The sequence below is a fragment of the Jaculus jaculus genome, chromosome 12 (assembly GCF_020740685.1).
Source record: "Jaculus jaculus isolate mJacJac1 chromosome 12, mJacJac1.mat.Y.cur, whole genome shotgun sequence".
Taxonomy (NCBI): Eukaryota; Metazoa; Chordata; class Mammalia; order Rodentia; family Dipodidae; genus Jaculus; species Jaculus jaculus.
The window spans coordinates 22,951,374-22,977,205 of NC_059113.1; the positions used below are offsets into that span (position 1 = coordinate 22,951,374).

The following is a 25,832-nucleotide window of genomic DNA, read 5'->3' on the forward strand; positions in this document are numbered from 1 at the left end:
TCTGCTTGTCTTCCTGAGATGGAGTCTCGAGCTGAACCAGAAGTGGCTGTATTTTTGGTCACAGTGGCTGTCCAGCAAGCCCCAGGGGTGCTACTGTTTCTGGTTCTGATACAACTGGAGTGACAGGCACACATGACCACATGCAGCTTTTTACAGGAATGCTGGGGATCAAACTCAGTTCCTCTCAGGCCCTCATACTTGAGTGGCAAGCGCTCTTACCCATCTCCCCAGCCTCCATGTTCTGCTTTCTCTCAGTTTATTTGGGCAATGCTGTGGCAGGTGATATGGGAGTACAACTCAGAATTACGTACTTAAGTCCAACTTCTACCCTTTATTAGCCAGGTCCCCGTTCCTTTCTGAGCCTCTGTATTTTCAGCTGTACTGTGGGGAGAATAGTACCCCCCCCCCCTGCCCTGCCATACACAGGGTCTGTAGAATATTAAAATTTGACACTTATTTGTGGGGGGCCTTTGCAAACCAGTAGTGGACAAAAGCAATTAAAAGCCTTTGTTTGGGCTGGAGAGATGGCTTAGCGGTTAAGCGCTTGCCTGTGAAGCCTAAGGACCCCGGTTCGAGGCTCGGTTCCCCAGGTCCCACGTTAGCCAGATGCACAAGCGGGCGCACGCGTCTGGAGTTCGTTTGCAGAGGCTGGAGGCCCTGGCGCGCCCATTCTCTCTCCCTCTCCCTCTATCTGTCTTTCTCTCTGTGTCTGTCGCTCTCAAATAAATAAATAATTAATTAATTAAAAGCCTTTATTTTAGTTGTATGAAGATAAGGTCTCTAGAAATGCAACAGCAGGGCTTCGGGCTAAATGACAGGCTGGAGTGTCTGGGGCTCAAGGGAAGAGGTGAAGGTGGAATAGCTGGGCATTTGTGCTCACAAAGGATGCAGGGGTGGGAGCGGCCGGCCCTCTGCAAAGCAGGCTACCTAACCTGAAGTCCCCGCGACTGTTGGCCACGCGCTCAGCAGGGCAGTAGGAGGCGGACGTCTCCAGCACCACTATCTCCACCCTCCTGCTCGCGTTGCCCTGGACTGTGGACACAGAGCACTCCCACTCGCCGGAGGCCCACACGCCGATGTGAGACAGGGTCAGCTCGCTGCGGACGGGGGTGGGGGTTAGCAGCGGAGGTGGGGCAGGGCCCAGCCCTGCGGCCACTGCCCTCCCCTCCACGCCCTCGGCCCGCCCACCCACCTGTACCTGGTCCTGAGGCATCAGCTTCAGATCCTTTATTTTATTTTTGAGGGGGGGGGGCATTCTTTTCTTCAAGGTGGGGTTTCACTCTAGCTCAGGCTGACCTGGCATTCACTCTGTAGTCTCAGGGTGGCCTCAAATTCACAGTGACCCCTATCTTTGCCCCCCCCCCCCCAATGCCGGAATTAAAGGCATGCACCACCACACCCTGGCTCAGGTCCTTCCTTTAAATACACATTCCTCCCCTTTATCATTGAATGCCACTATAGGCATTGTAAAAATACTAACATTTCAAATGTCACTTTTCCCTATCAGGCATTTGTTTACTTTTGGGGGGTATTAATTTCTAACTTCTCTTTGTTTGTTTGGTTTTCAAGATAGGGTCTCACTCTAGCCCAGGCTGACCTGGAATTCACTGTGTAGTCTCAGGGTGGCCTTGAACTCATGGGGATTCTCCTACCTCTGCCTCCCAAGTGCTGGGATTAAAGGCATGAGCCTCCATGCCTGGCTAGACCATTTATTATTGCATACTAGCTTTCCATAAACAGAGACGGAAAGAGATTTTGTCAGGAGCATGTCCACAGGGTGATAGAAACCGTGGCTGTCCTTCCCTATCCCCTGGGCTAAGAGAGGATGCAGGAAGCAGGGCCTTTACCTGGTGATAAAGGTGCAGTCATGAATGAGACTCTCAGCCAGGATGATGCCTGCCTGCTCATCACCCTCTACGGGTGCCCCATTGTGGTACCAGTGGATGTGGGTGTCGTTGCCCAGGTAGCCGGCAGAGCATTGGAAGGGCAGCCGATCACCCTGGAACACCACTTGGCGCAAGGATGGGATGAGGTGGTGTGTGTGCAGCTCCAGAGTCCCCTCTGTGGACGAGACACCAATGGTGAGGCCTGAATGCACAGATATGTGAGCCTCTGTGTGTGAATGGGACTGACCCACTGTCTGTAGCCTGCTCTGGCTAGGAAGGAAAGGGGTCAGGGGAAAGTCTGCTAGATAAGAGCAAGGGAGAGGAGCAGATGAAGGCGTTATCCGGGGTGTGAGACAAGATGAAAACATAAACAGGCAAGCTTTCCCCAAAGAGGGTCACCCACTGGGGGATTAGAGAAAGGGTTGCCTCAGGGCATGCTCATTACACAGCCACACACAGGACCCAGAGAGTCTTAGGCCACTGGACTGTAGGTGGAGGGATGGATCTCTTTGCCTGGGACCTGAGGTTGGGGATGGTCCCTGAGGGTTGTTCAGGCTGAAGGTTTGCTCACCACAACGGAGCTGAGCCTCCTGGAGGCTACCCAGGGCCTGGGCATGCAGGGTGCTGGGATAGGCACAGAGTGTGCGTTCAGATAGCTGCAGGGAATGATTCCGGGCCCAAGGCAGCAGCCAGCGCAGATGGCAGTCACAAGTCAGGAACTCGGTGCCAAAGTCCCTGCAAGGGCACAGTGTGGGCTGGGAGTGAGGCAGGCAACAGCTAGAAAAGACAACCTTTTGTACATGTGTACCCTACTGACCAGGACATGGTCAATCTAGGGCATTTCTGATGGTCTGCCTACTCAACAGGCTGTCTGGGATGGGCTTGGCAGTGCCACAGTCATGCCAGAAGTACCCACACATTTAGACCCAGTCAACTGGATGAGTAGAAGCTTAGGGATTGAGAAGAGGCTGGATCTGAGATGTTCATTAGAAATAAAGGTGGGCTAGGTGGATGGGCTTCAGATCCCTCAGGCCCAGCATGCTTAGGGGTGTCCCTCTTGGGCAAAGGATCAGAACAGGGCTTTGGTCCTGGTCAAGGGAAGATACTCACACCACCTTAAGGGCTAGCAGCTCGTCAAAAACCCCAGGCTGCAGACTGGAGAAGATGTTTCCAGATATGTTTCTGCAGGGGGATGGGAGAGATGGGCTCTTAGGGTCTCTCTAGGCCAGAGGTGTGGGGAATGGAAGAAAAGGAGACAGGAATCAGTGGAGGTACACCACCACCTTCTTCCTCCCAAGCACTTCCCTTTCTCCTTCCCCCTTCTTCCCACCTTAGGCCCATCACTCACAGTCTGAGCAATCTGGGAAGGCCTTGGAAGGTCTCAGAGGAGAGACAGCCAATCCGGTTATTAGAGAGATCTCTAGAGAGAGAGACACATTCAGCAAGTTGGGTACCCAGCAGGTGATGGATCCACTTGGGAGAGACACATGTGTGGCTGGAACTATGTTGGGGGTGGGCTTGGGGTTGAGATGAGATAGCGGGAGAGTAAGATGGGCAATTCATAGGATTTAGGAGTTTCTCTGGTGAGAAGGAGAGAACCGGAAGGCTCCAGGTTGCATAATTTGGGGCTCAGGACATGCCACTCACAAGCGCTTCAGCTCCCCCAAGCCCAGGAAGGCTCCAGGCTGCACAGTGCTGATGACATTGTTCCTCAAGTCCCTGTGGGAGACAACAGGAAAGCCTTTACACCTCTCCCAGTCTGGGGACCGCTCTGCTTCCAGGGCAGGGCATCTACTGTCACCACAGGTGCTGGCCTTTAGTGGGACTTAATTGCCTTCTGAAATTCAGCCCTTCTCAACACTGGTTGAGAGGCTAGGTTAAGGACAGCACCCCTTGGCAGGTTTCTTCAGCTCCTCTGGTCGCCATCAAGGAGTACTGTTCAGAGATTTTTGTTTGTGAACTGAACTTTCCCAAAAAAGCCACCCATACGTTGAAGATTCTGTGGACTGAGTCATTGAGTAGAACTTCATGACTGCAGAGAGCTGGACTATTACACGTGGAAAAGCCACAATTATCTTGAGTTATCATTAGTCTCAATAGCCATTTATCACACACCTCTGGATCAGACCTAACATTCTTGAAACTACCAGGTAAGACCTTTGTAATATATTAACTTAGGAGACCACCAGCTTCCACCAACCCAAAAGCTAAGAATGTTATCACATAGTCTCTGAGGCCTAATCCAGAGATTTCCCCAGTCTCCTGTCACCCACCTACCTGTGGGTCCCACCAATGTATTTGGTAGGCACATTGGTTTATGATTTCTTTGTTCTGGGACTGTAAATGTTCGTGTAACCTCTTCCACATGGAACAAGTCATTCGGAGCAAACTGAGTCCGTATTCTTGGCCATCATCACCCACATGTGGCTCAGAGTGAACAGTCTCGTTTTGTATCACTATCTTAGAGATAATGTAGGAGACAAGAGACATGTGGGAAGGGCTTCAGGGACAAGGAGTGGAGGAAGCTCTGAACTGGAGTTACCAGATTTGGTGTTCCACACCCCTCTACCTCCAAGCTGCTCCAGGACACCAGAGGGATGCTCTGGAAAACCTCTGAAAATAGCTAGGTCTGGCTATCAAGAGGAAGTGAACATTCATTCTATCCCTGGAGAACAGGAGGAAGCAGACAGGGTGGCTGATGGGTGAGCAATGGACTGTGCCCCATGTACAGTTCCAATTCAAGCTTGCAGGTAATGGGTCCAGATAAGGCCCAGGGCTGATGCTTGTTTAAGGTCCTCAGCCTTGACTTCCCCAAAGTGTTTCTTAGGATCTCAGTACTGACTGGAAGTGGCAGGGAAGCTGCCTGCAAGCTGAGGAGATTATGGACAAGACAAGAGGGATCTCAAAGGTTGCCTCTCCAGAGGAGCAATTCATACTGAGTTTCACAGCAGCCAGACCCTAAATCCAGTGCCTAAAATACCTCTGAGACTAAAGTTCAACTCTCAGCTCCTCCTTTTCAGAGACTGCAGGTGATTCCAGATGAGGGAGGTAGAAGGCTGCTGGTGCCCACCTAGGCCTCAGCCCAACACCTCATATATAGGCCTCTGGGTACCTGGGACTAAGGTAAGTCTTGCCCCCCCCCCCTAATATTCTGCAGCCTGTCCTCTGTGCTGGGTATGATTAAGGAAGGCTGGGGGTCATAACTTACCTACCCAATACAGAGCAGGCCCAAGTATACAGAGCACTTCCCAGGGAACATTCTCTCTATCCTCATCCAAGGGCCCATAAGACTGGGAAGCAGAAACTGAGGTTGGGCCACTGGCTGAACAAGAAAACAGGACACTGACAGACATCAGGGGTTAACCTGGTTTCCAAGGCACTGCCACCCTACCCCACCCCAGACAGAAGAGGCAAGGGGTCTTGGCTTTGTCTGAAGCCTTAGGAACAGGTCTGGTTTATGGACAGGAGAGGGTTAACTGAGCCAGTTCCATGCTGGGCAAGAGGAAATGGTTGTCCTGGACAGGGAGGTGCTGTCCTGTCCCACCAGGGAGCCTGTTTGTGCAGTCACCTCTTGAGGACGGAAGCAGAGACAGAGATAAGATACCTGATCAGTCTTTACCATGACCACAGCTGCTTATACCTCAACTCCCTCTATGTGAAGGATTCACTGGTGGCCTAAGTCGCTTGAGGAAGAAGAAAAGCCACTAGTAGGGCCCACGTTTCTAGAGAAAGCTGGAGCACTTGGAAGGTGACCCAGTGCTGGACATACACAGGGTATGTACCAGGGTTCGGCCGGGCCCTAGATTTGCCCTGCATGCCCCACGCAGAGGATACAGGACGAGTCTCTCTGCCTAGGCTTCCTTGCCTGTGCATTCCTCCTCCGATGGCCAGGCCCCGCCCTCTGCGTAGCTCCAGCATGTGCCCCTGGCCCTCGTTGGGGTCTGGCCATTCTCAGGGATCTGCCTCCCACCCCCATGGAGGGGCGGGCAGAGGGAAACACATTTCTCATTGTGTCACTTCCCTTCATGGGCTGCCAAGGGGCTGAGCCCCCCCACCCCTTCCCTCTCTGCTCACTTGTGTTTATTCTCATTTCCTCCCTGGCCCCCCTTCCGAGCCCCACCCGCCTGCCCCACCGATGCTCTACAGATGGGAGCAGCCCTGGCCAGCCCCTCTCCCTGCCCTCTTTCCTGCAGCTTGGGCTATTTGGGGCCTCTCTACAAGGCGTCTTCCACAGAGCCTGGCATTCTTCCCCTTGGCCTCGAGCTTGCCCACAGCATGGCTCAGAGATGACCAAAGTGGTTCCTTGGAATGATCTAGAAAGTGGGTCAGCCTTGGGACTCCTGCCAGGTCTGACGACCCAGTTCCATGGGTAGCCTCCTGATCCCTGAGTGAGGGAAGTAGCTAGGGACAGGAGGAAATGCCATCCTAGGATTTGGATGTTTTGGGTCTGTAAGGCCCCTGACAGCTGGCTATTCTGAATGATTATTTATCCCATTTCTCAGAAAAATTTAAGATTGGAGCTCTTCCCCCCAAAATGCCCTATAACTTAACATCAGGCACATAATCTCAGGGGCTTGTGGAATCCAGGTTTTAGAATATTTGTCTAGCATGTGCAAGGCCCTGTGCTCCAATCTTCAGTACTGTTAAGAAAGATGGGGGTGGGGGGGCACTGGAGAGATGGCTTAGCGGTTAAGTGCTTGCCTGTGACGTCTAAGGACCCTGGTTTGAGGCTCAGTTTCCCAGGACCCACATAAGCCAGATGCACAAGGAGGTGCATGCATCTGGAGTTCGTTTGCAGTGGCTGAAGGTCTGGCACACCCATTATTTCTCTTTCTCTGCCTCTTCCTGAAAAAATTTTTTTTTCATTTTTTATTTATTTATTTGAGAGCGACAGACACAGAGAGAAAGACAGATAGAGGGAGAGAGAAAGAATGGGCGCGCCAGGGCTTTCAGCCTCTGCAAACAAACTCCAGATGCTTGCGCCCCCTTGTGCATCTGGCTAACGTGGGACCTGGGGAACCGAGCCTCGAACCGGGGTCCTTAGGCTTCACAGGCAAGCGCTTAACCGCTAAGCCATCTCTCCATCCCCTGAAAAAAATTTTTAAGAAATTAAAAAAGAAAGATAGAGGGAGGAGGGAAGGAGTGGGGGAAAGAGAGAAGGAAGGAAAAGAAGGATGGAAGGACAGAAGGAAGGAAAGGAGAAAGGGGGAGGAAGGAAAGGGAAAGGAAAAGGCAAAGGAGGGAAGGAAGGACTGAGAGAAAATCCTTGCTCTAGCTGATCTGTTCATTCATTAGGTGAGGTCACAAGACATAAAGACACACAGAAGTTTCTAGGATGTAGAATCCACCACTGTTCCCTGTCTGCTTCCAGAACGTTCCCTGTCTGCTTCCAGAAAACCCTGCTATGGAACCTGGGAAAATGCAGCACACTGATGGAACTTCCCCATCCCCTCTCCTTGGGCTCTGAATCCAGGCCACACTGTCTTTCTCTTGCCTCTAGGCACACTCCTCTCCCCTTATGGGTGTCAGCGCTGAGGAAGGAACCATTGGGAGCAGAAGTGGAGGGCAAGGTCCTGGAAACTGTCACACCCTGTGGCCTTTTGAAGGAAACAGAAACTCTAGAGCCCAAGTGGGTAAGAGTCAATGTGTGAGCCATAAGAACAAACTACAGCTGGGTGTTGTGGTGCACACCTGCAATCCCAGCACTTGGGAGGATGAGGTAGGAAGATTGTGAGTTTAAGACCAGACCAGGCTAAATGGCCAGACTCTGTCTCAAAGGGTAGGGGGAGTAGATGAATGTTCCTAGCAGAATCAATCCTAGTAATTTAAAAACAGATGATACCTAAATGTCCATCAATTCACAGAAGAATAAAAATAATATATTTACACAATAGAATATCATTTGCCTACAAAGAGGAATGAAGTACTGATACATGTTAAGTCATGGATGACCCTTGAAAATTTTGTTCTGTGTGAACGAATCTACTTGTTTAAGATTGTTTATAAGCCGGGCATCAGAGCTGATGCCTGTAATTCCAGCACTCCGCAGGCTGAGTAGGAGGACTGCTGTGAATTCAAAGCCAACCTAAAAAATTATGTATTATGCGATTGCATATCTATGAGCTATCTGTAGGAAAGCAAATCTGTAAAGGCAGAAAGTGCATTAGTGGTTGCTTAAAGCTAGTGGAGGAACATAGAGTGACAGCTAATGATTTGAAGCTTCTTTTGTGGATAACGAAAATGTCCTAGATTAAAGTGATGGTGACATAATTCAGTAAAATATACAAAAACCGATTGGACTGTGTATGTTAAATGGGTGAACTTCACGGCATATGAATTCTATCCCATTAGAGTTGAGAAGAGTATGAGTTGGTATGATTGTGTGTGTGTGTGTGTGTGTGTGTGTGTGTGTAGGCGGGGTGAGGTGGCACAAAACTGGTTCACAGACCTCCCTGCTTGTTTGTGGGTTTGAAAACCAAATTATAGGTTTGTTGGCCACAGAGCAACTTGTCCTGAGCCCTACAAGGCTTTCAGAGTTCACTAGAAAGTGTGGGCTGGCTGAAAAACCCATCAGAACACCCCTTCATGTACAGAGGCTGTCTGGGGGAAGAGAGGGAAGGGCTCTGGCACCCAGGGAAACCCACTGTGGTCCCAGACTCCACTCCTAACACCCAGCTCTCAAGGCCTCTCTGGACATTCTGCACGTGTCTGTTGAGCACATACACTGGTGCTGACCTCAACAAACCAGACTGCTGTTCCTGAACCTCTCAGCCTTCCTCCCTAAGCTCAGTGCCTGTCAGCCCCAGCGGAGGGCAGCTTCTATGTGGCATTCCTCTCCTGTTGGTGGGAATGGGAATCAGAGGGAAGGACAGAGCCCTAGGCCTCACCCTTGGCCCCGCCCACAGATTAATGGAAACCACCTGGCCTGAGAGTAAAGCTGCCCCCGCCTTCATGCCCCTGAGCATCTGCTTCTAATGAGCGCCCTGCGCCCGCTGCATACCAGCCCCCAGGGCTCATTAATCTCATTAGGCAATGACAAATCATCCCTGGGCTCACCAGGCTCCCCTCCCTGGGCCCTTCCCTCTAGCTTCGCACAAGCATCTAAGTGCCTGTGTCCACACAGAGCCTCATACCCACACAGATGCTTGTCTGCCCTTGTGGCCTGATGAGTGGACCTCAGGGGCATCTTGTGGTAACTAGAACGCCCTCGGAGCCCTGAAACGTCTTCTCGCAGTCTGCTTCTCATTGCATGGGCTTGGTGGCTAGAGGATCTGGTCAGAGAAGCAAGCCAGGAACCCAAGGGACAAGTCCTCTGCCGACTTTGACACATGTTTCTGGTGGAGTGTGGCTCCATGATATGGGGCTTCAAATGCATGCAGGAGGTCCCGGGTTCCTATCCTTAGCACCACAAAAGTAAAATAAAATAAAATCCCACAAACTAATCTCAGCAATCTGGAGGTAGAAGCAGCAGCCTGGGCTATACAGACTCTCTCTAAAAAAAAAAAAACAAAAACAAAACAAAACAAAAAACAAAGACACCTATGTTTCAAGTACACAACTGCTTGATAAGGCTGGGTGGTCTGCACAACTCTACAAATAACAGGCAGCTGGGCTAACACTGTGCAACATGGGATTCTTTGAGGGGAGGAGAACCCATTTACTGAAAGCTGATGCTGTTGGGGGCACTCAGTAGATGAATTAATCTATCCCCATAACAACTTCTCGGGGAGGCACTCCTCAGGCACCCAGAAAGAAACAAGTGACAGATGCACGGCTCAGTCTCGAGCCTTGTTACACCAGAGAGTACTCCTATATTCTCTCTCTCTCTCTCTCTCTCCTTCCCTTTCTTGTTACCTTCCTCTCTTTTTCCTCTCTCTCTCTTTTGGTTTTCTTTTCTTTTTTCTTTTTTTTTTTTTTTTTTTCTGAGGTAGGGTCTCACGCTAGCTCAGGCTGACCTGGAACTCACTACGTAGTCGCAGGGTGGCCTCGAACTAATGGTGATCCTCCTACCTCTGCCTCCCAGGTGCTAGGATCAAAGGCGTGCGCCACCACATAGACAGTATCTAGAGTCTGTGTATCCTTAGCTGGCCTGGAACTTGATAAATAGATCAAGCCAGCCTTGAACTTGAGGCAATTTTAGTGCTTCTGCTGGGATTACATGCTGGCCCTGACTCATGCCATTTCACCAGTGTCTCCCACCCACCCTACCCAGCCCTACCCCAGAAATCTTTCCTTTGAGTCACACAGACTTGTCTAGGCTGAGGAGCAGTAGGTCACAGAGAAGATCCCTCAGGGGCCCTCTGTATACTCCCGGGGCTAGCCATGAACTGCCTCTCCTAGGCAGCAGGATCTCAGGTCCATCCTGCCCAGTTAATAGAGATGAGTCTCCCATCTCTACCCTGCATCCTCCTCTAAGATCCTCTTAACACATCCCCCCTTTGCTTTGCATCCATTCTTCCTTCCTTCCCCCTGTCTTTTTGCCCCCACTCACACAGATGGACCCCACCTGCACTCTCCCCGGCGCATAAAACAACTGGCATGCACGCGTACTGCTCACACTTGTACATTCTCACTCTCTATAGCCCCCCCCTCTCCATTTTCAAAGGGTTGGGGGCTTGCAGCTATAGGATGCAATGTGGGCACATGCTCTGAAGTCTGAACCTTCCATTGCAGTTACTAGACTAGGTCCCAACATTCCCATGGAGCTTACTGTCTACAGACAATGGGAAATGGAACTTTCATGGCCTCAGCTTCTCACACCTTGACATCTGAATCCCACTGGACAGAAAGATCAGTGTTTCTTGGGCACCAACTACATGCCAGACTGTGGCGTCATAGTTGTGATGAATAGGCCCATAGTCTAGGGGTCATCTGGTTCACTGGCTCCCAACTCTACATGAACATGAGAATCTGCCTGCACACTGTATAAAAAATTCCCAGGCTGGGGACTGGGGAGATGGCTCAGGGGTTAAAGGTGCTTGCTTACAAAGCCTGCTGGCCCAAGTTCAATTTCACAGCACCCACATAAAGCTGGCTGCAAAATGCTACATGCACCTGTGATCCCCCTGCCTTTGACAACGGGAGACACAGGCAGGAGAATCCAAAGCATGAGGGCTAGGCTGATTTTCATTTGCAGTGGCAAGAGATTCTGTCTCAAGGCAGGTGACCTATAAGCACGTTAATTGTCCTCTGTCCGCCACACATGTGCTGTGGCATATATACCCACATACATATTAATTAATTTAAAAAAATCCCAGTTCCTATCTGATCCAATGACCTGGCAGCTCCAGGAATGGGGTACAAGACCTATATTATTTAAGGGCCCTTCCTTTACCCCAGGACAGTGGTTGTGATGTGGCTACTTCTGTTGTCAATGAATCAGTCATACACTCATCCAGCTAGGTGCCATGACATGCACCTGGAAGCCCTTGTGACGCTGACGCAGGAGGATCACTTGAGCTCAACACCTCAAGGCCTACCTGGGCAACACAGTTTTGAGACCCTGCTCTCAAAACAGTGAACAACTAATGTTAGATGCTACTGTCAAATTATTTTATAGATGTAGAAACACAATTGATTAAGCTTAAGTAATGGAAATCATCCTTAACAATGTAGGTGGTTTTCTGCTAACCAGAGGAAAGCTTTGTGGGGGGAGCTTTCTTAGAAAAAATTTCTGCCTCAGGACGGTAGCATCCGCTCCTGTCTAACTTCTCAGCCTGCTCCAGGACTGTGGACTTTCCAATCCCCGCGATCATGAAGTATACTCTTTCGAATATGCTGCCTTCTATCAGCACAGCTGTGGTCAGCAGGCTGGAGGCCCTGAGCTCGCCCAGCCCTGCCCAGGAACCCTCCCTGTCTTGCCATGCATACCACAGCTCTTGTCTGCCCCCACTTCGCTAAGCTCTCATCTTCCCATGTACACTGCACACAGCACATAATAAATAGGATTTATTTTTATTTTTGAGGTAGTTTCACTCTAGCTCAGGCTGACCTGGAATTCACTATGGAGTCTCAGGGTGGCCTCGAACTCATGGTGAGTTCTACCTCTGCCTTCCAAGTGCTGGGATTAAAGGCGTCTACCACCACACCCAATTTTTCTTTCATTTTTGAAGTAGGGTCTCACTCTAGCTCAAGCTGACATGGAATTCACCATGTAGTCTCAGGGTGGCCTCAAACTCACAGCGATCCTCCTACCTCTGCCTCCTGAGTGCTGGAATTAAAGACATAAACCACCACATCCAGCCTGTTTTTTTGTTTGTTTGTTTTGAGGTAGAGTCTCACTCTAGCCCAGGAAGACCTAGAACTCTTTCTGTAGTCCTAAGGGTGGAAAAGAAAGCAAGAAACCAAAGCCATACCTATAATCCCAGTACTTGAGAGGCTGAGGTAGCAGGATCACCACTGAGTTTGAGGCAAGACTGGGCTACAGATGCTGGGCTTGAACTCACAGCAATCTTCCTATCTCTGCCTCCAGATTGCTAGGATTAAAGGTGTCCAGCATTTTTTCTTTTTTCTTTCTTTCTTTTTGTCGGGCAGGGTAGTACAAGCTTTTATGAGACACAGAGCAAGAGAGTGAGAGCAAAAAGAGCCAGGTGTGGTGGTACATGCCTTTAATCCTAGCACTTGGAGGGAGAGGTAGGAGGATTGCTGTGAGTTCGAGGCCACCCTGAGACTACATAATGAATTCCAGGTCAGCCTGAGCCAGAGTGAGACCCTACCTCGAAAAACCAAAAAAAAAAAAAAAAAAAAAAAGGAGAGAAGAAGAGAAAGCCACCTGAGGTTCTGAGAAATGAACTTAACTAACAACTCTGGGAAGGAAGAGCACCTATGGGAGGAACTGGTCCTCAGGGGTAGCACAAAGGGTTTCAGAGGTTCACCTTCTTCTAAAAGACCCCCTGAAGGAGCATTTGGTTTCCTTGGTCTTGATATCAAGCCTTCCAGGGAGAAGATCCAGTTTTAGAACATACAGAAAAACATGTTCTCATGCCTGTAATCACAGAGGCTCAGGCAGGAAGATTCTGAATTCAAGGCCAGCCTTGGCCATCCCTCAAAAACGAAACAAAACAACAACAAAAAAACCCCTCAATCTACTGGTCCCCAGAGAAACATAGATAGCAACTTGGTGACAGTCCTTTGGTCCTGGCCTCTGCTTGAGCCAGAGGGATCCAGACACAAAGCTATGTGTCCATACCACACTCTCTCTCCCTCTTGGTACCTTCTACCCCTAGCCTGACCCACATGTGGACTTGGCTGCTTTTCTTGCCCAGGCCACCAGACGCCCCCCTCCTCCTGGCCTTAGAGGGTTTGGCCAAAAGCTTTCACATCCACCAAAAGCGGAGAGGGGCTCCTCTTGAGAAAGGTATCCTGGTTAGACCTGAACACCACTGTAAGAGAAGACTCTCTTCAGCCCGTGAAACCCTCTAACCTTGGTATTGCTTCCTTTGAAGGTGACGGGGTTGGGGGGAGGAGAAAATTCAATCTCCTTAATATTCATAGGTATTGGTGACATTTGTGGTTTCTACCAGGCTTCAGTCTCTGGCTCTTTTTATATCTTCCAGCACATGGATTCAAAGCCTTGGGACAAAATGTACAAGAGGTGGCCAAGGGTCCTATTGAATGAATTAGAAGTACCCCAAGAGAGGGAGGGAGACATGGCAGAGGAGGGGGAGATAGTGGCAGAGAGGGAAGGGGTGGAAAGGAAATCTAGAAGCCAAAGCCAGGAGTGGTGGCTCATGCCCCTAATCCCAATACTTGGGAGGCTGAGGTAGAAGGATCACCATGAGTTCAAGGCCAGCCTGGGCAAAAGTGAGATGCTAGAAAGGAAGCGAGAGTGGGAAGGAAGGAGGGGAAGAAGGAAGGGAGGAAGGGGAAGGAGAGAGTGAGGGGGGGAAGCAAAAGTTGGTCCCCAAGAGACCAGAGAAGCCAAAATGATGGTACAAGCGGCAGCTCTTGTGAGCAGGCAGGGAATTGAGAGGGGCCAATGTAAGCCCCTCATTTGGCCAGTTAAGTGACTTGGCCAGGATGCCAAGTCAGGTGTCCTGCCCAAGCCTTATCCCGACTCCCCTCATTTTCCTAACAACCTCCCATGGCCCATAGCTCACTCATTAATTTTCCCACAAACTGGCTCCAATCAGCCCTCAGGGGTCCACAGACAGGGAGGAGGTCCTCATGGGCTAGTGGTGAGGTTGGGGAGGAGGGTCAGAAACGATGATTCCTCATCCTTAGTCTAGGACTCTGCCCCTCCCTGAGCCAGCTTTGTTTGTTGATTTGTTTTTCTGGGAGGAGGAAAGAGGCTTCAGTCGAATTATATCTCAGCCATTTCTTGCTGGGTCCCCAGCTGGGAGGAGGAGGCTGACTAAAGGGCTCAGCCCTGTCAGCTAATTGCTCATTAAAGAGCATTAATGAGCTTCCCGTAGCCCCGTTCCCACCTAGACCAGTGAGGACTCCCTGCATTTCCTAGTCCACCCTATGGTGGCTGCAGGAGAACCAACTGCTCTCTTTCCGACCAGCTCTGTCCTCTACCAAGTCCTAGCTTGGACTTGGCCCTGGTTCTGGGCTCTCTCAGCAACCATGCTCCTCATCCTCCCCAGAACGCCCCACCTTGCCCAGCACTTACAACTTCTCCAGCAGGGACAGTCCCCAGAAGGATCCATTGCGGAGTCCAGTGATCTTGTTGTTGCTCAAGAGCCTGGAGGCACGGGGAGAATGCAGACAGAAGGTGCTGTTAGAAGCTGGGAAGTGCAGATACTGTGTTTACTCCAGTTCCCATGACAGCCAGCCTGTACTGCGAGTACGTGGCACCCTCAGAGTTGTGCAGCAGCTGACCCACCTGTCACTCAAGGAGGTTTTAAGGAGAAGCCAGTGAACAGTCCAGGCAGAGAGTTGGATCCGCCGAATGCCAAGTCACACAGTCTTCCCATAGACTGGATCTAACTTGGGACTTGGAGCCGGGAGGCTGAGCAGGTGTGAAGATGTAATGCCCCATTTCTACTTTGGAACCCCAGGACTGACTTCCAGAAGCCTCTGTTGTGCCTGCTACACAGCTCCATTTACATTCAAACCCTCAACCCAATATCTAGAGCAGAGTGCTGGGGGAAGACTGGCCTCATCTGGGCCAGGAATTGCAGAGGAAGTGGTGGAGCCCAATGTGGTGGCACACCCTTGTAATTCCTATACACCTGGGAGGCTGAGGCAGGATGATCTTGAGTTCAAAGCCAGTCGAAGCTACACAGTGGGTTTGAGACCAACCCATGCTACATGCTGAGATTCCATCTCAAAACACAAAACAAAACAGCTGGCCTGTGGTGGCACACAGCTTTAATCCCAGCACTCGGGAGGCAGAGGTAGGAGAATCATCACCAAGAGTTCAAGGCCACCCTGAGACTCCATATCCCAGCACCTGGAAGGCAGGGGTAAGAGGATCACCATGAGTTCGAGGCCACCTGAAACTATGTAGTGAATCCAGCTACCCTGGGCTGCAGCAAGACCCTACCTCAAAAAACAAATACACACACACATATATATATATATCTTAACATAGGTGCCCAGCAAAATGGCTCAGTGAGTAAGAGCACTTGCTGCATAAGCATGTGGACCTAGTTTGATCCCCAGCTCCCATGTAAAAAGCCAGACATGGCTGCACATGCCTGCAACACCAGCCCTGAGGGGGACAGAGGCAGGATGATTCTCGGCCTTGCTGGTCACCAGATTCCATGGGAGACTGTCTCAAGGAAACAAAGTGGAAGAGTTATAGAGGAGAACATCTCCCTCTGGCCTCTATAGCATGCGCATCCACACACATGCTCCTCTACACACATACATACACCACCACACACATTCACACATACTACATAACACACTAATTTTTTAAAAGGATGTCATAAACCAAAGGAAAGTGTGGTGGTTTGAATAGATGGCCCCCAATATATTCAGTTTTTTGTTTGTAGTTTGCATCTGCAGCCACCTGGCTGGAGGCAGTGTCACTGGGTGGATCTTAAGGTGTGGTGGTGGGCTTGAGATTCCAATCTAAAGATAGGCAGAGTGTGCCTAGCTGGAGTTCCTGATGTGTGCTGTGGCTTCTGGCTTTTGGCTTGTACTTCTCTCTCCCTCTCCCCCCCCCCCCCCCTGCTTGGACCTGTGAAGCAGGCCAGCTTCTTCTGCCATTATGGAACTTCCCCCGGATGTGTAAGCTTCAATAAATCCCTTCCTCCATAACTGTGCCTGGTCTGGAAGTTTATCTCGGTGAACCTGAATCTGTCTGCTATAGAAGGGTAGGACTGCTTACAATACACTCTTCCAGGCACAAAATGGCCTGGATATCCATAACCTTGCAGTGCCTGGCACTACCTACACAAGACCCTCATCATAGGAGGAAAAGATACGACATCAAAATAAAAGAGAGACTGATTGAGATGGGGAGGAGATATGATGGAGAGTGGAGTTGTGAAGGAGAAAGTGAGGGCGAGGGAATTATCATGGCTTATTATCTATAATTGTGGAAGTTGTCAATAATAAAAAAAAATATTTAAAGTATAACATAGCCCTGGCATGGTGGCACCAGGTGTGGAGGTAGGTGGATAGCCATGAGTCTGAGGCTACCCTGAGATGACACAGTGAATTCCAGGTCAGCTTAAGCTACAGAGAAAAACCCTACCTCTAATCCCCCACCCTCAAAAAAAGTACATCATAGATGCCAGACATGTACTGCACACCTGCAACCCCGGCACCCTGGAGTCAGCCTTGGCTACGTGGCTACATCAGTTCCAGGCCAGCTTTTACTGCATAGTGAGCCCTTATCTCAAATCAACAACACACACTTCATGGCAGAACTGCGGTACAGCTCAGAGGTAGAGGAAGGGCATGTACTTGTGTTGAGCCTGAAGGAGGCCCTAGGTTTGATTCATGACACACAGTAAAAACTAAGCAAAACCTCACAGTAGGCATTATATGAAACAATAAGTAATTTTATGAATTCCCTTTTTTTTGTCTTATGGATTAGAATAGTTGACTTGCATTATACACAAAATGTACTTGTCTGTTCTTAGGGTTTCTAAAGGGCTCATCAGTTCCCTTCATTAATGCTGACAAGCCCTTAACTGTAAGAACTACCTTTAAAGTCAAAAGCCCACCTAATCCCACTCCAAATTCCCTCCCTTTATATACCACAGAGTATGCATTAAATGTCAGAGGAGATCTGGGTGTGGTGGTCCATGCCTTTAATCCCAACACTTGGGAGGCAAAGGTAGGAAGATTGCCATGAGTTCAAAGCCACCCTGAGACGACATAGTGAATTCAAGGTCAGCCTGGACCAGAGCAAAACTATACCTCAAAAAATAAAAACATCTTTCTCTCTCTGTCTGTCTCTCTCAAATAAATAGATAAGCAAAAAATAAATTAATTAAAAATAAAAACAAATGTCAGAGGAGAGAGGACCCCTCAGAATGCTTGGGAATGCCAGGAAGGGATCCTAAAATGTCAAGATGAGAAAGAGCATCTATTCCTGCTTCCTCTCAGCCCCAAGAGCCTCTCTCAAAAGTTTCACTTCCCACGCCTGGATTGCTACTGGGAGTGGGGGAATGGAGGGGAAATGGAATATGGAAGGACAGCCCAACAGAGCTTCTGGATCACCGCGTGCCTGTCTGCAAATGCAGAAGCCCCAGGGCAGCACTGCTCAAGCTCCAAAGTGTAAGGCTCTCTTAGGGAGAGGGAAGGCAGGTCTGATTTCCTGGGAATGTCTCAGGATTGAGAATTCTAGTTTGAAAAACTCTGACTTTAAAAATCTACACTAGAGGTCTGGAGAGATGGCTTAGCAGTTAAGCGCTTACCTGTGAAGCCTAAGGACCCCGGTTTGAGGCTCCATTCCCCAGGACCCATGTTAGCCAGATGCACAAGGGGCGCACACATCTGGAGTTCCTTTGCAGTGGCCAGAGGCCCTGGCGTGCCCATTCTCTATCTACCTATCTGCCTCTTTCTCTGTTTGTTGCTCTCAAATAATAATAATAATAATAAAATCTACACTAGAGAGATGGCTCAGCTGTTAAGGTGCTTGCTGCAAAGCTTAAGGATCTGGGTTTGGCTCCACAGTGCCCACATAAAGCCAGATGCACAAGGTGGTGCATGCATCTGGAGTTTGCTTGCAGTGGCTAGAGGCCCTGGTGCACCCATTTTCTCTGTGTGTGTGTCTTTCTCTGCCTCTTTTTCTCACTCTCTCAAATAAATAAATAATTTTAAAAAATCTTACACTCGCAAAATGGTCTCTCTCTGTGTCTACCTGATCCTCATGCCTTCACTCCCAACACCTTTCCAGGCTAAAAATGCCTTCTAATAAAGAAGTAAAATATTGGGCCAGGAGATGGCTCAGTGGTTAAAGATACTTGCTTGCAAAGTCTATCAACCCCAGCTTTGATTCTAAACTATACACATAAAGTCAGATGCACAAAGTGGAGCATGCATCTGAAGCTTGTTTGTAGCAGCAAGAGGCCCTGAAGAACCCTCTCACTCTCTGCTCATAAATAAATGAATATATTTATATAAATATATATAAGTATTTTCTCCAAACAAATTATTTGAAAGATCATTAGATAAAAAACAAAGTCGTGGGCTGCGGAGATGGCTCAGTGATTAAAAACACTTGCTCATAAAGCATGTTGGCTGGGGTTCCTTTCCTAAGTACTCATGTAAAACCAGATGCACAAAGTGACACATTGTGTCTGGAGTTAATGAGGCCCCAGCATGTCCATTCTATCTCATTCTTTATCTCAAATAAAAAACTCAGAATACTACAAAATTCTCCCACTTTCAACTTTCCAAGATGAAAACCTGAGACTTCAGTTTAAGAATCCTGTTCAGAGGACCTCTGTAAGTGGTGGTGGTTGGGGCGAAGTCCCTACTTTTTTTCTTCAGCCATCAATCCTAAACTCAGAGCTAGCCTATAGAAACATAATGTGATTGCCAAGGCCCTCGGTATCCCACCAGGAACAGATGGTTAAGACCTTATTGCTAAAGACTCCACATACTTGGCTGCAAGGTCACTGAGAAATCCTGCTGAAGCTGAGCTGAAAACCTCCTCCATTTAGACTGACAGAAAGCTGGAAAAAGCCATGTTGCATACAGTTCAATGGGACAGAGAGAAATCACCAGTGAAGACACTCAACAGTGGCCATTGCAAGCCTTAAATTTGGCCAGCTAAGCCAAATAAACCAACAGGTACAACAGTGGCATATCTGTTATGGGGGGAAACGCAGCGCTCTCTAATTGGACTGGAGGCCTACTCCGTGGGAGGGAATACATCCCTGATACTGAAAACCTATGACATGGGTAGTCATGAACCCTAGGGGTGTAATGTCTGCTGGTGTTTGGATAATTGTATTACTATGCTCATTAAACTGCCCAGTAAGCACTTCTCCTAATGTTCATACCCATATATTAATGCTACTCTCACTTTTGCTTAGAGAAGCTTCTCTTTTTATTTATTTTTATTTTTTCCTTTTTATTGACAGCTTCCATACTTACAGAAAATAAACCATGATATTTCCCTCCCCCACTTTCCCCTTCACAGATCTACACACCCCACCATATCTCCTCCCTCTCCCCATTAGTCTCTCTTTTATTTTGATGTCATCATCTTTTCCTCCTATGATGAGGGTCTTATGAAAATAGTGCTAGGCACTATGAGGTCATGGATATCAAGGTCAATTTCTGTCTGGTTGATTGTATTGTAAACAGTCCTACCCTTCCTTCAGCTCTTACATTCTTTCCGCCACCTCTTCCACAATGGACCCTGAGCCTTGGAAGGTGTGATAGAGATGTTTAGTGCTGAACATACCTTCATCACATCTTCTTAGCACTATGGTGTCTTTCAGGTCATCCCAGTGGTCACCACCATTTGAAAAGAGGAAAAACCTTCTCTTTTTAGATGGCAGTGACCTTGGGATGATTCTGAAGGCCACACGGTGCTGAGAAGAAGTGACAGAGGAGTGCTCAGCATTGAAATATCTCTATCACACCTTTCAGGGCTTAGGGTCCATTGCAGAAGAGGTGGCGGAAAGAATGTAAGAGCCAAAGGAAGGGCAGGACTCCTTACAATGTGCTCCTCCAGACACAAAATGACCTGGATATCCATGACCTTGCAGTGCCTGACACTACCTACACAAGACCACCATAACAGGAGGAAAAGATCATGACATCAAAATAAAAAAGTGACTGATTGAGAGGGGGAGGGGATATGATGGAGACTGTTGTTTCCAAGGGGAAAGTGGGGGGGGGGGGACTTACATGGGATATTGTTTACAATTATGGAAGTTGTCAATAAAAAAAGAAATACAATGTAAATAACATCAATAATTTAAAAAATTTTAGTGGCTACATTAAAAAAGCATAAAATTTGTTTTGCATGGTGTAAGCACATGTGTGTATGCAGGTGGAGGTCAGAGGTTGACATGTGTTATCTTCCTCAATTGCTCTCCATTTTATTTTTTGGAAACAAAGTTTCTCACTGAATCTAGACTCCCTGATTATCTGGCCAGCAAGCCCCAGGGATCTTTCTGTCTCTGCCTCTCCATTGCTGGGATTATTGGTATGTACCACTGAACTCAGCTTTTACAAAGGAGCTGGATATTAAAGCTCAGCTGCTCTCTTTTGATTCATTTATTTGCATGGGAGTGGGGCACACCAGGATCACTTGCCACTGCAAATGAACACCAGATGCTTGTGTCACATTCTGCATTCACCATATATGAGTGGCTACAGAATTTAAACCCAGGCTGTCAAGCTTTGCAAGCAAGCACCTTTAACCACTTAGCCATTTTCCTAGTCCCTTTTTAGAAAAGTATATATTTATTTTAAAGAGACTGACTATGGGAGGAAGGCACCTGGGCCTCTTGCTGCTGGAAGAAAACTGCAGACACATGGACAGTTTTGTGCATCTGGCTTTAAGTGGACACTGGGGAATTGAATCCAGGCTGGCAGGCTTTGCAAGCAAGCAGCTTTAATTGCTCTTCCATCTCCCCGGCTAATTAAAAAAATTATCTAAATACTTTCTCCAATATGCTCGTACTAATAAGCACTTTACTGACTAAGCAATCTCCCTAGGGTCTAAAATTAATTTTAATAACATTTTATTTGACCCAATATGTGCAGAGTATTACCATTTCAATATGTAGTCAGTATAAAATTATTAATGAGACATTTCCCTCTGTGTATGCACCAAGATTTTGGAGTCTGGTGTGGATTCTGCCCTACAAGCACATCTCAATTTATACCAGTCACACTGTAAGTACGTGTGTGTCTTTGCAGGGTTAGGGGGTAAAAGAAAAGATTGGGGTCTAGCATGTGAGGCAGGCTAGGATGAGTATCAGGCACAAAACAAATCATCTCTTGGCCTGGCTACTGGGCCCACTTAAAGCCACATTCTCCCCTTCCCCCACTCTCTAGCCAGCTTCCTTCTCTCTCTGCCTCTGAAGCAGACCCTCTGCTGGGAGAGGGCAGAACAGAAGTGGGGGGCAGCCCATGGCTCTGGCTTGGCTTGTAAAACTCAAATGCCAGCCCTGAAAGTCTCAAAATGCTTTTTTTTTTAAAAACTTTTTTTATTTTATTTTATTTATTTATTTGAGAGCGACAGACACAGAGAGAAAGACAGGTAGAGGGAGAGAGAGAGAATGGGTGCGCCAGGGCTTCCAGCCTCTGCAAACGAACTCCAGACGCGTGCGCCCCCTTGTGCATCTGGCTAACGTGGGACCTGGGGAACCGAGCCTCGAACCAGGGTCCTTAGGCTTCACAGGCAAGCGCTTAACTGCTACGCCATCTCTCCAGCCCGCTTTTTTTTTTTTTTCTTTCCAAACTGCAGAGAACATGGTCCTGATCCCAACCTCCAACTCACTGGCAGAGGCTGGCATCAGACAAATAGCACCTCACTCTTCTCCCAAGGCCCCCTTCTGGCAACAGTGGCAGCTCTTGACAGACTCAAGTAGATTGCTCTATGATTTGAACCCCCAAATACCCAGAATTGAGTCTTTTGCCTTAACCACCCAGAAAGGACTAAGGAATCTTACATTAAACCTGGATTACCCAAACAGTGTGCTTCTGTTCTCATTATATGCTGTTACAAGTACTAGGCATGGCCGGGCGTGGTGGCACATGCTTTTAATCCCAGCACTCGGGAGGCAGAGGTAGGAGGATTGCCGTGAGTTCGAGGCCACCCTGAGACTCCATAGTGAATTCCAGGTCAGCCTGGGCTAGAATGAGACCCTACCTCAGAAAAACAACAACAACAACAAAAAAAAACCACCCACAAAACAAATACTAGTCATAGAACCTAAGGTCTTGTACCTCACTACTTCACAGGTCTGGAGAGATCACGGGCCGGTAGGAAGTTGGCAGTTATAAGGCTGTTAGTAGGGTGGATGAACGAACACACACCCACACAGCTCTTTGAAATGGGGAGAAAAATATTCCCCCAACATGCTAGGCTGTCTCACGAAAGACAATGGACAGGACAGTCACTGGGAGGAAGGGAGCTTTGGCCCCACAGTTCCATCTTAAGACTCACTGCCAGCTTGGGACTTCTTTAAATGCTCCAGTCACAATTTTCCCTCCTCAAGCTACACTCCTCTCTCACCAATGCCTCCCAGACAGCCAATCTGGTGAACCTCCCTCCAACCACACCAGCCTTGCAGGCCCCCAGAGCTCTGGCTTACCTAGCCAGGCATCTTCCCTACTTACTCCTCTTGCCCCAACCTCAAAGTTTTCTATGGGAAGAAGGGTCAGTCCCTGGGGTCCTGTCTTCTCTGGCAAAATACAGGGTACACCAAGGCCACTGCAGAATTCTCTCTGGGATGGGGTCCTATTTTAGGGAAGCCAGTGAGCACAGTTACCGCTAATGAGACTGGAGGCTAAAAGAGTGAGTGGCTGGAGTCTACAGACAGCCACAGGAGCTTGCCAGATACCACTCCCACAGCAAAAGCAACTATAGGATAGGACTCCCATGAGCCCTGTTCTTTGGGGCATGGAGCCACCACGTGCCAGCTCTGAAAAGTGTTCACATGTGCAGGAAGACCATATATATTCAGCCCTCCTTCTCAAATCAAACAGATGTGACAATCAAATCTCTGGGATCCGGGTTATCACTGGCTTCCTAGGGTCTGGGAAGGTCTCAGGCTCCTGCTGCTGGTGGCTTGGCAGGGTCTTGAGGGAGCGGGCGAGTGGGGGAGAGGGACGTGGTCTATTTGCTGATAGCCCACTCTGAAGCATACAAAGAAAAGCTAAGCTCCCAGCTGGTCCTGCAGGCACAGAGTCCAGGACCTCTGGACATTTCTAAGGCCCACAAAAATGCCTGAAGCCTAAAAGATAATCACCACCTATAGATACAAATGCTATAAATGTATGTAGTTCAGTGGTAAAACAATGTAGTAATGGTAATACAATGTAGCAGTGGCAATACAAATGTAATACAGTGGTAAAACACTTGCTTGACATGTGCAAGACCCAATCCCAAGCACTACAAAAGTAAGTAAATAACAAATGCTACCAAATTGGAAATTAACAAATGCTTAATTACATAACTACGAAATCCCATACTTTCCCAATAAGCATTACTATATTTAAACAAACAATGTAGGTACACTTGGGTATGGTAGGAGCTGCAAAAGTGACCGTGCTTGTCCTCCCCGGGCCTTGCTGCACATGCTCGGGACAGTGACTGCCCTTCTGTGCATGGCTTCCTTTGCCTTCAAGGTCGCCCTTCGTGTCTGCTTAGACTACAGAGCACAGAAATGCTGGAGTGGATAGGCAAGATAGATTGTCCACTTTTGAACCTCCCTTGGCCAGAAGCCTGTCCAGCCAGTCCTGAACAGCTGCAGGTAACAGAAACCCAGGTAGGGGCTTCCTTCCCAGGCCTTAGATGAATTTGTCCAGTCACTGCCCTTGAGCTCAACCTGGAGTGGGGCCAGCCAAGGAGGGCTTAGGTTAAAGCCAAGGCCAAGAGAAAACAGTCCTGTGTTGTGATTCTTGCCTGCTTTTTTCTAACCATTTTTTCTTTCTTTCTTTCTTTTTTTTTTTTTTTTTTTTAGGTCTTGTCTCCATCCTCTAACTATCCTCATTTGGCGGGGAGGAGGCACCACACCTTTTGGGTTGAATCTGGAGGCAAACTTAGGCAAACAAGTGCTACAAGTGTTTGTGGAAAGTGACAAGGTAGTTTGATGGGGATTGTGGGGTTCAGCACCCTCACTTGAACACAAGAAACAGTTTGTGCTATACGCATCCACATGTAGGCATTCATTCATCCACCCATTCATTCACTTCTCCAACCTACCAAAGCGCTCAGTCCTTTGGAATATGCCAGTGCAGCGAACACAGCGGCACATGCGGAGGGAGAAGTACCACGCAAAGGAGCAGTGTGAGGCGTGTCCATATGATCTGCAAGAACTGGGACGTTACTTTCCATCCAGTTTAAAAACTTCAGCTGGGCGTGGTGGCGCACACCTTTAATCCCAGCACTCGGGAGGCAAAGTTAGGAGGATCGCCATGAATTCGAGGCCACCCTGAGACTACATAGTGAACTCCGGGTCAGCCTGAGCTACAGTGAAACCGTACTTCGAAAAAAAAGAAAGTAAAGAAAACTTCCTCCACACATGGTATATAATCCTGCCAATGAGATTCAAGGTTGGGAGTGAAGGATACAGCCCTGAGCTGGAGAGATGGCTCAGTGATGAAAAGTGCTTCCATTCTCTCTCTCTCTCTCTGCCTCTTTCTCTCTCAAGTAAATAAATGAATAAAAATACTTCTAGTAAACTTTTTTATTTATTTAAGAGAAAGAATGGGCACGCCAGGGCCTCCACCATCTGCAAACAAACTCTAGACGCATGCCCAACCTTGTGTATCTGGCTTATGTGGGTTCTAGGCAATCAAGCTGTGGTCCTTTGGCTTTGCAGGCAAGCGCCTTAACCACTTAGCCATTTCTCCAGCCTGAAAAATATTTTTTTAAAAGGCTGGAGAGAGAGATGGCTTAGCGGTTAAGGTGACTGCCTGCAAAGCCAAAGGACCCAGGTTCAATTTCCCAGCACAAGGTGGCACATGGGTCTAGAGTTTGGTTGCAGTGGTTAGAGGCCCTAGCATGCCCATTCTCTCTGGGTGCATCAGGGCCTCCAGCCATTGGAAATGAACTCCAGATGCGTGCATCTGGCTTACATGGGTACTGGGGAATGAAACCTGGGTCCTTAGGCTTTGCAGGTATGTAGTACCTTAACTGCTAAGCCATCTCTCCAGCCCCTGCCCCACTTTTTTAACCTGACACAGGATCTCACTATGTAGTTTAGGCTAACTTTGATCTTCTGCCTCAGCCTCCTGAATGCTGTGAATACAGGAGTGGACTAGCATATATGGCTTCTCAGTCTTTTAGACCTTCACATGTTAGTCCTATAATAATTTTTTTGTTTTGTTTTTGTTTTTTGAGGTAGGGTCTCACTTTAGCCCAGGCAGACCTGGAATTTACTATGTAGTCTCAGGGTGGCCTTAAACTCACAGCAATCCTCCTACCCCTGCCTCCCGAGTGCTGGGATTAAAAGCGTACACCACGAAGTCCAGCAGCTATAATGATTTTATTTGGAGCTCAGGTCCTACCCAGTTTTGTGAGTCTGAATATCACTCTTGCAATGACTGTAACCCCCCCCCCCACACACACACACCCAGGATAGACAGCATATCTCTCAGCTCCAGCAGGGGATATGGTAGGTGCTGGCTGAATGAACGGAGGGCCAGAAGGGGATGCTCAGTGTACAGGCAGTTCAGGGCTCAGCCCTGGGTTGTCTCAAGTCAGGGGACAGTTTCCTTCTTTTTTCCTATTCATTCTTACTTCTTAGGCCTCTCCCCTCCATCTCTGGAACCACAGCTACCTGGCATCACAGAGTGGTCCTCTGTGACCCCTCTCCCATAGGTGTCACAGACAGTCCACCCTAA

General features: G+C 48.5%; 1 protein-coding gene across 1 annotated transcript in view; it reads right to left on the bottom strand.

Moving 5' to 3' along the window:
* Nucleotides 1-25,832, bottom strand: part of Adgra2 (adhesion G protein-coupled receptor A2) — a 42,932-nt gene that overhangs the window by 9,986 nt on the left and 7,114 nt on the right. Inside the window, exons 2-8 of the mRNA XM_045130655.1 lie at nucleotides 14,500-14,571; nucleotides 3,534-3,605; nucleotides 3,235-3,306; nucleotides 2,997-3,068; nucleotides 2,458-2,621; nucleotides 1,848-2,061; nucleotides 933-1,097 (exon numbers count right to left, since the gene is read on the bottom strand). Of these exons, the coding sequence (XP_044986590.1) occupies nucleotides 933-1,097; nucleotides 1,848-2,061; nucleotides 2,458-2,621; nucleotides 2,997-3,068; nucleotides 3,235-3,306; nucleotides 3,534-3,605; nucleotides 14,500-14,571 (831 nt within the window). The remainder of the gene's footprint in view (nucleotides 1-932; nucleotides 1,098-1,847; nucleotides 2,062-2,457; nucleotides 2,622-2,996; nucleotides 3,069-3,234; nucleotides 3,307-3,533; nucleotides 3,606-14,499; nucleotides 14,572-25,832) is intronic.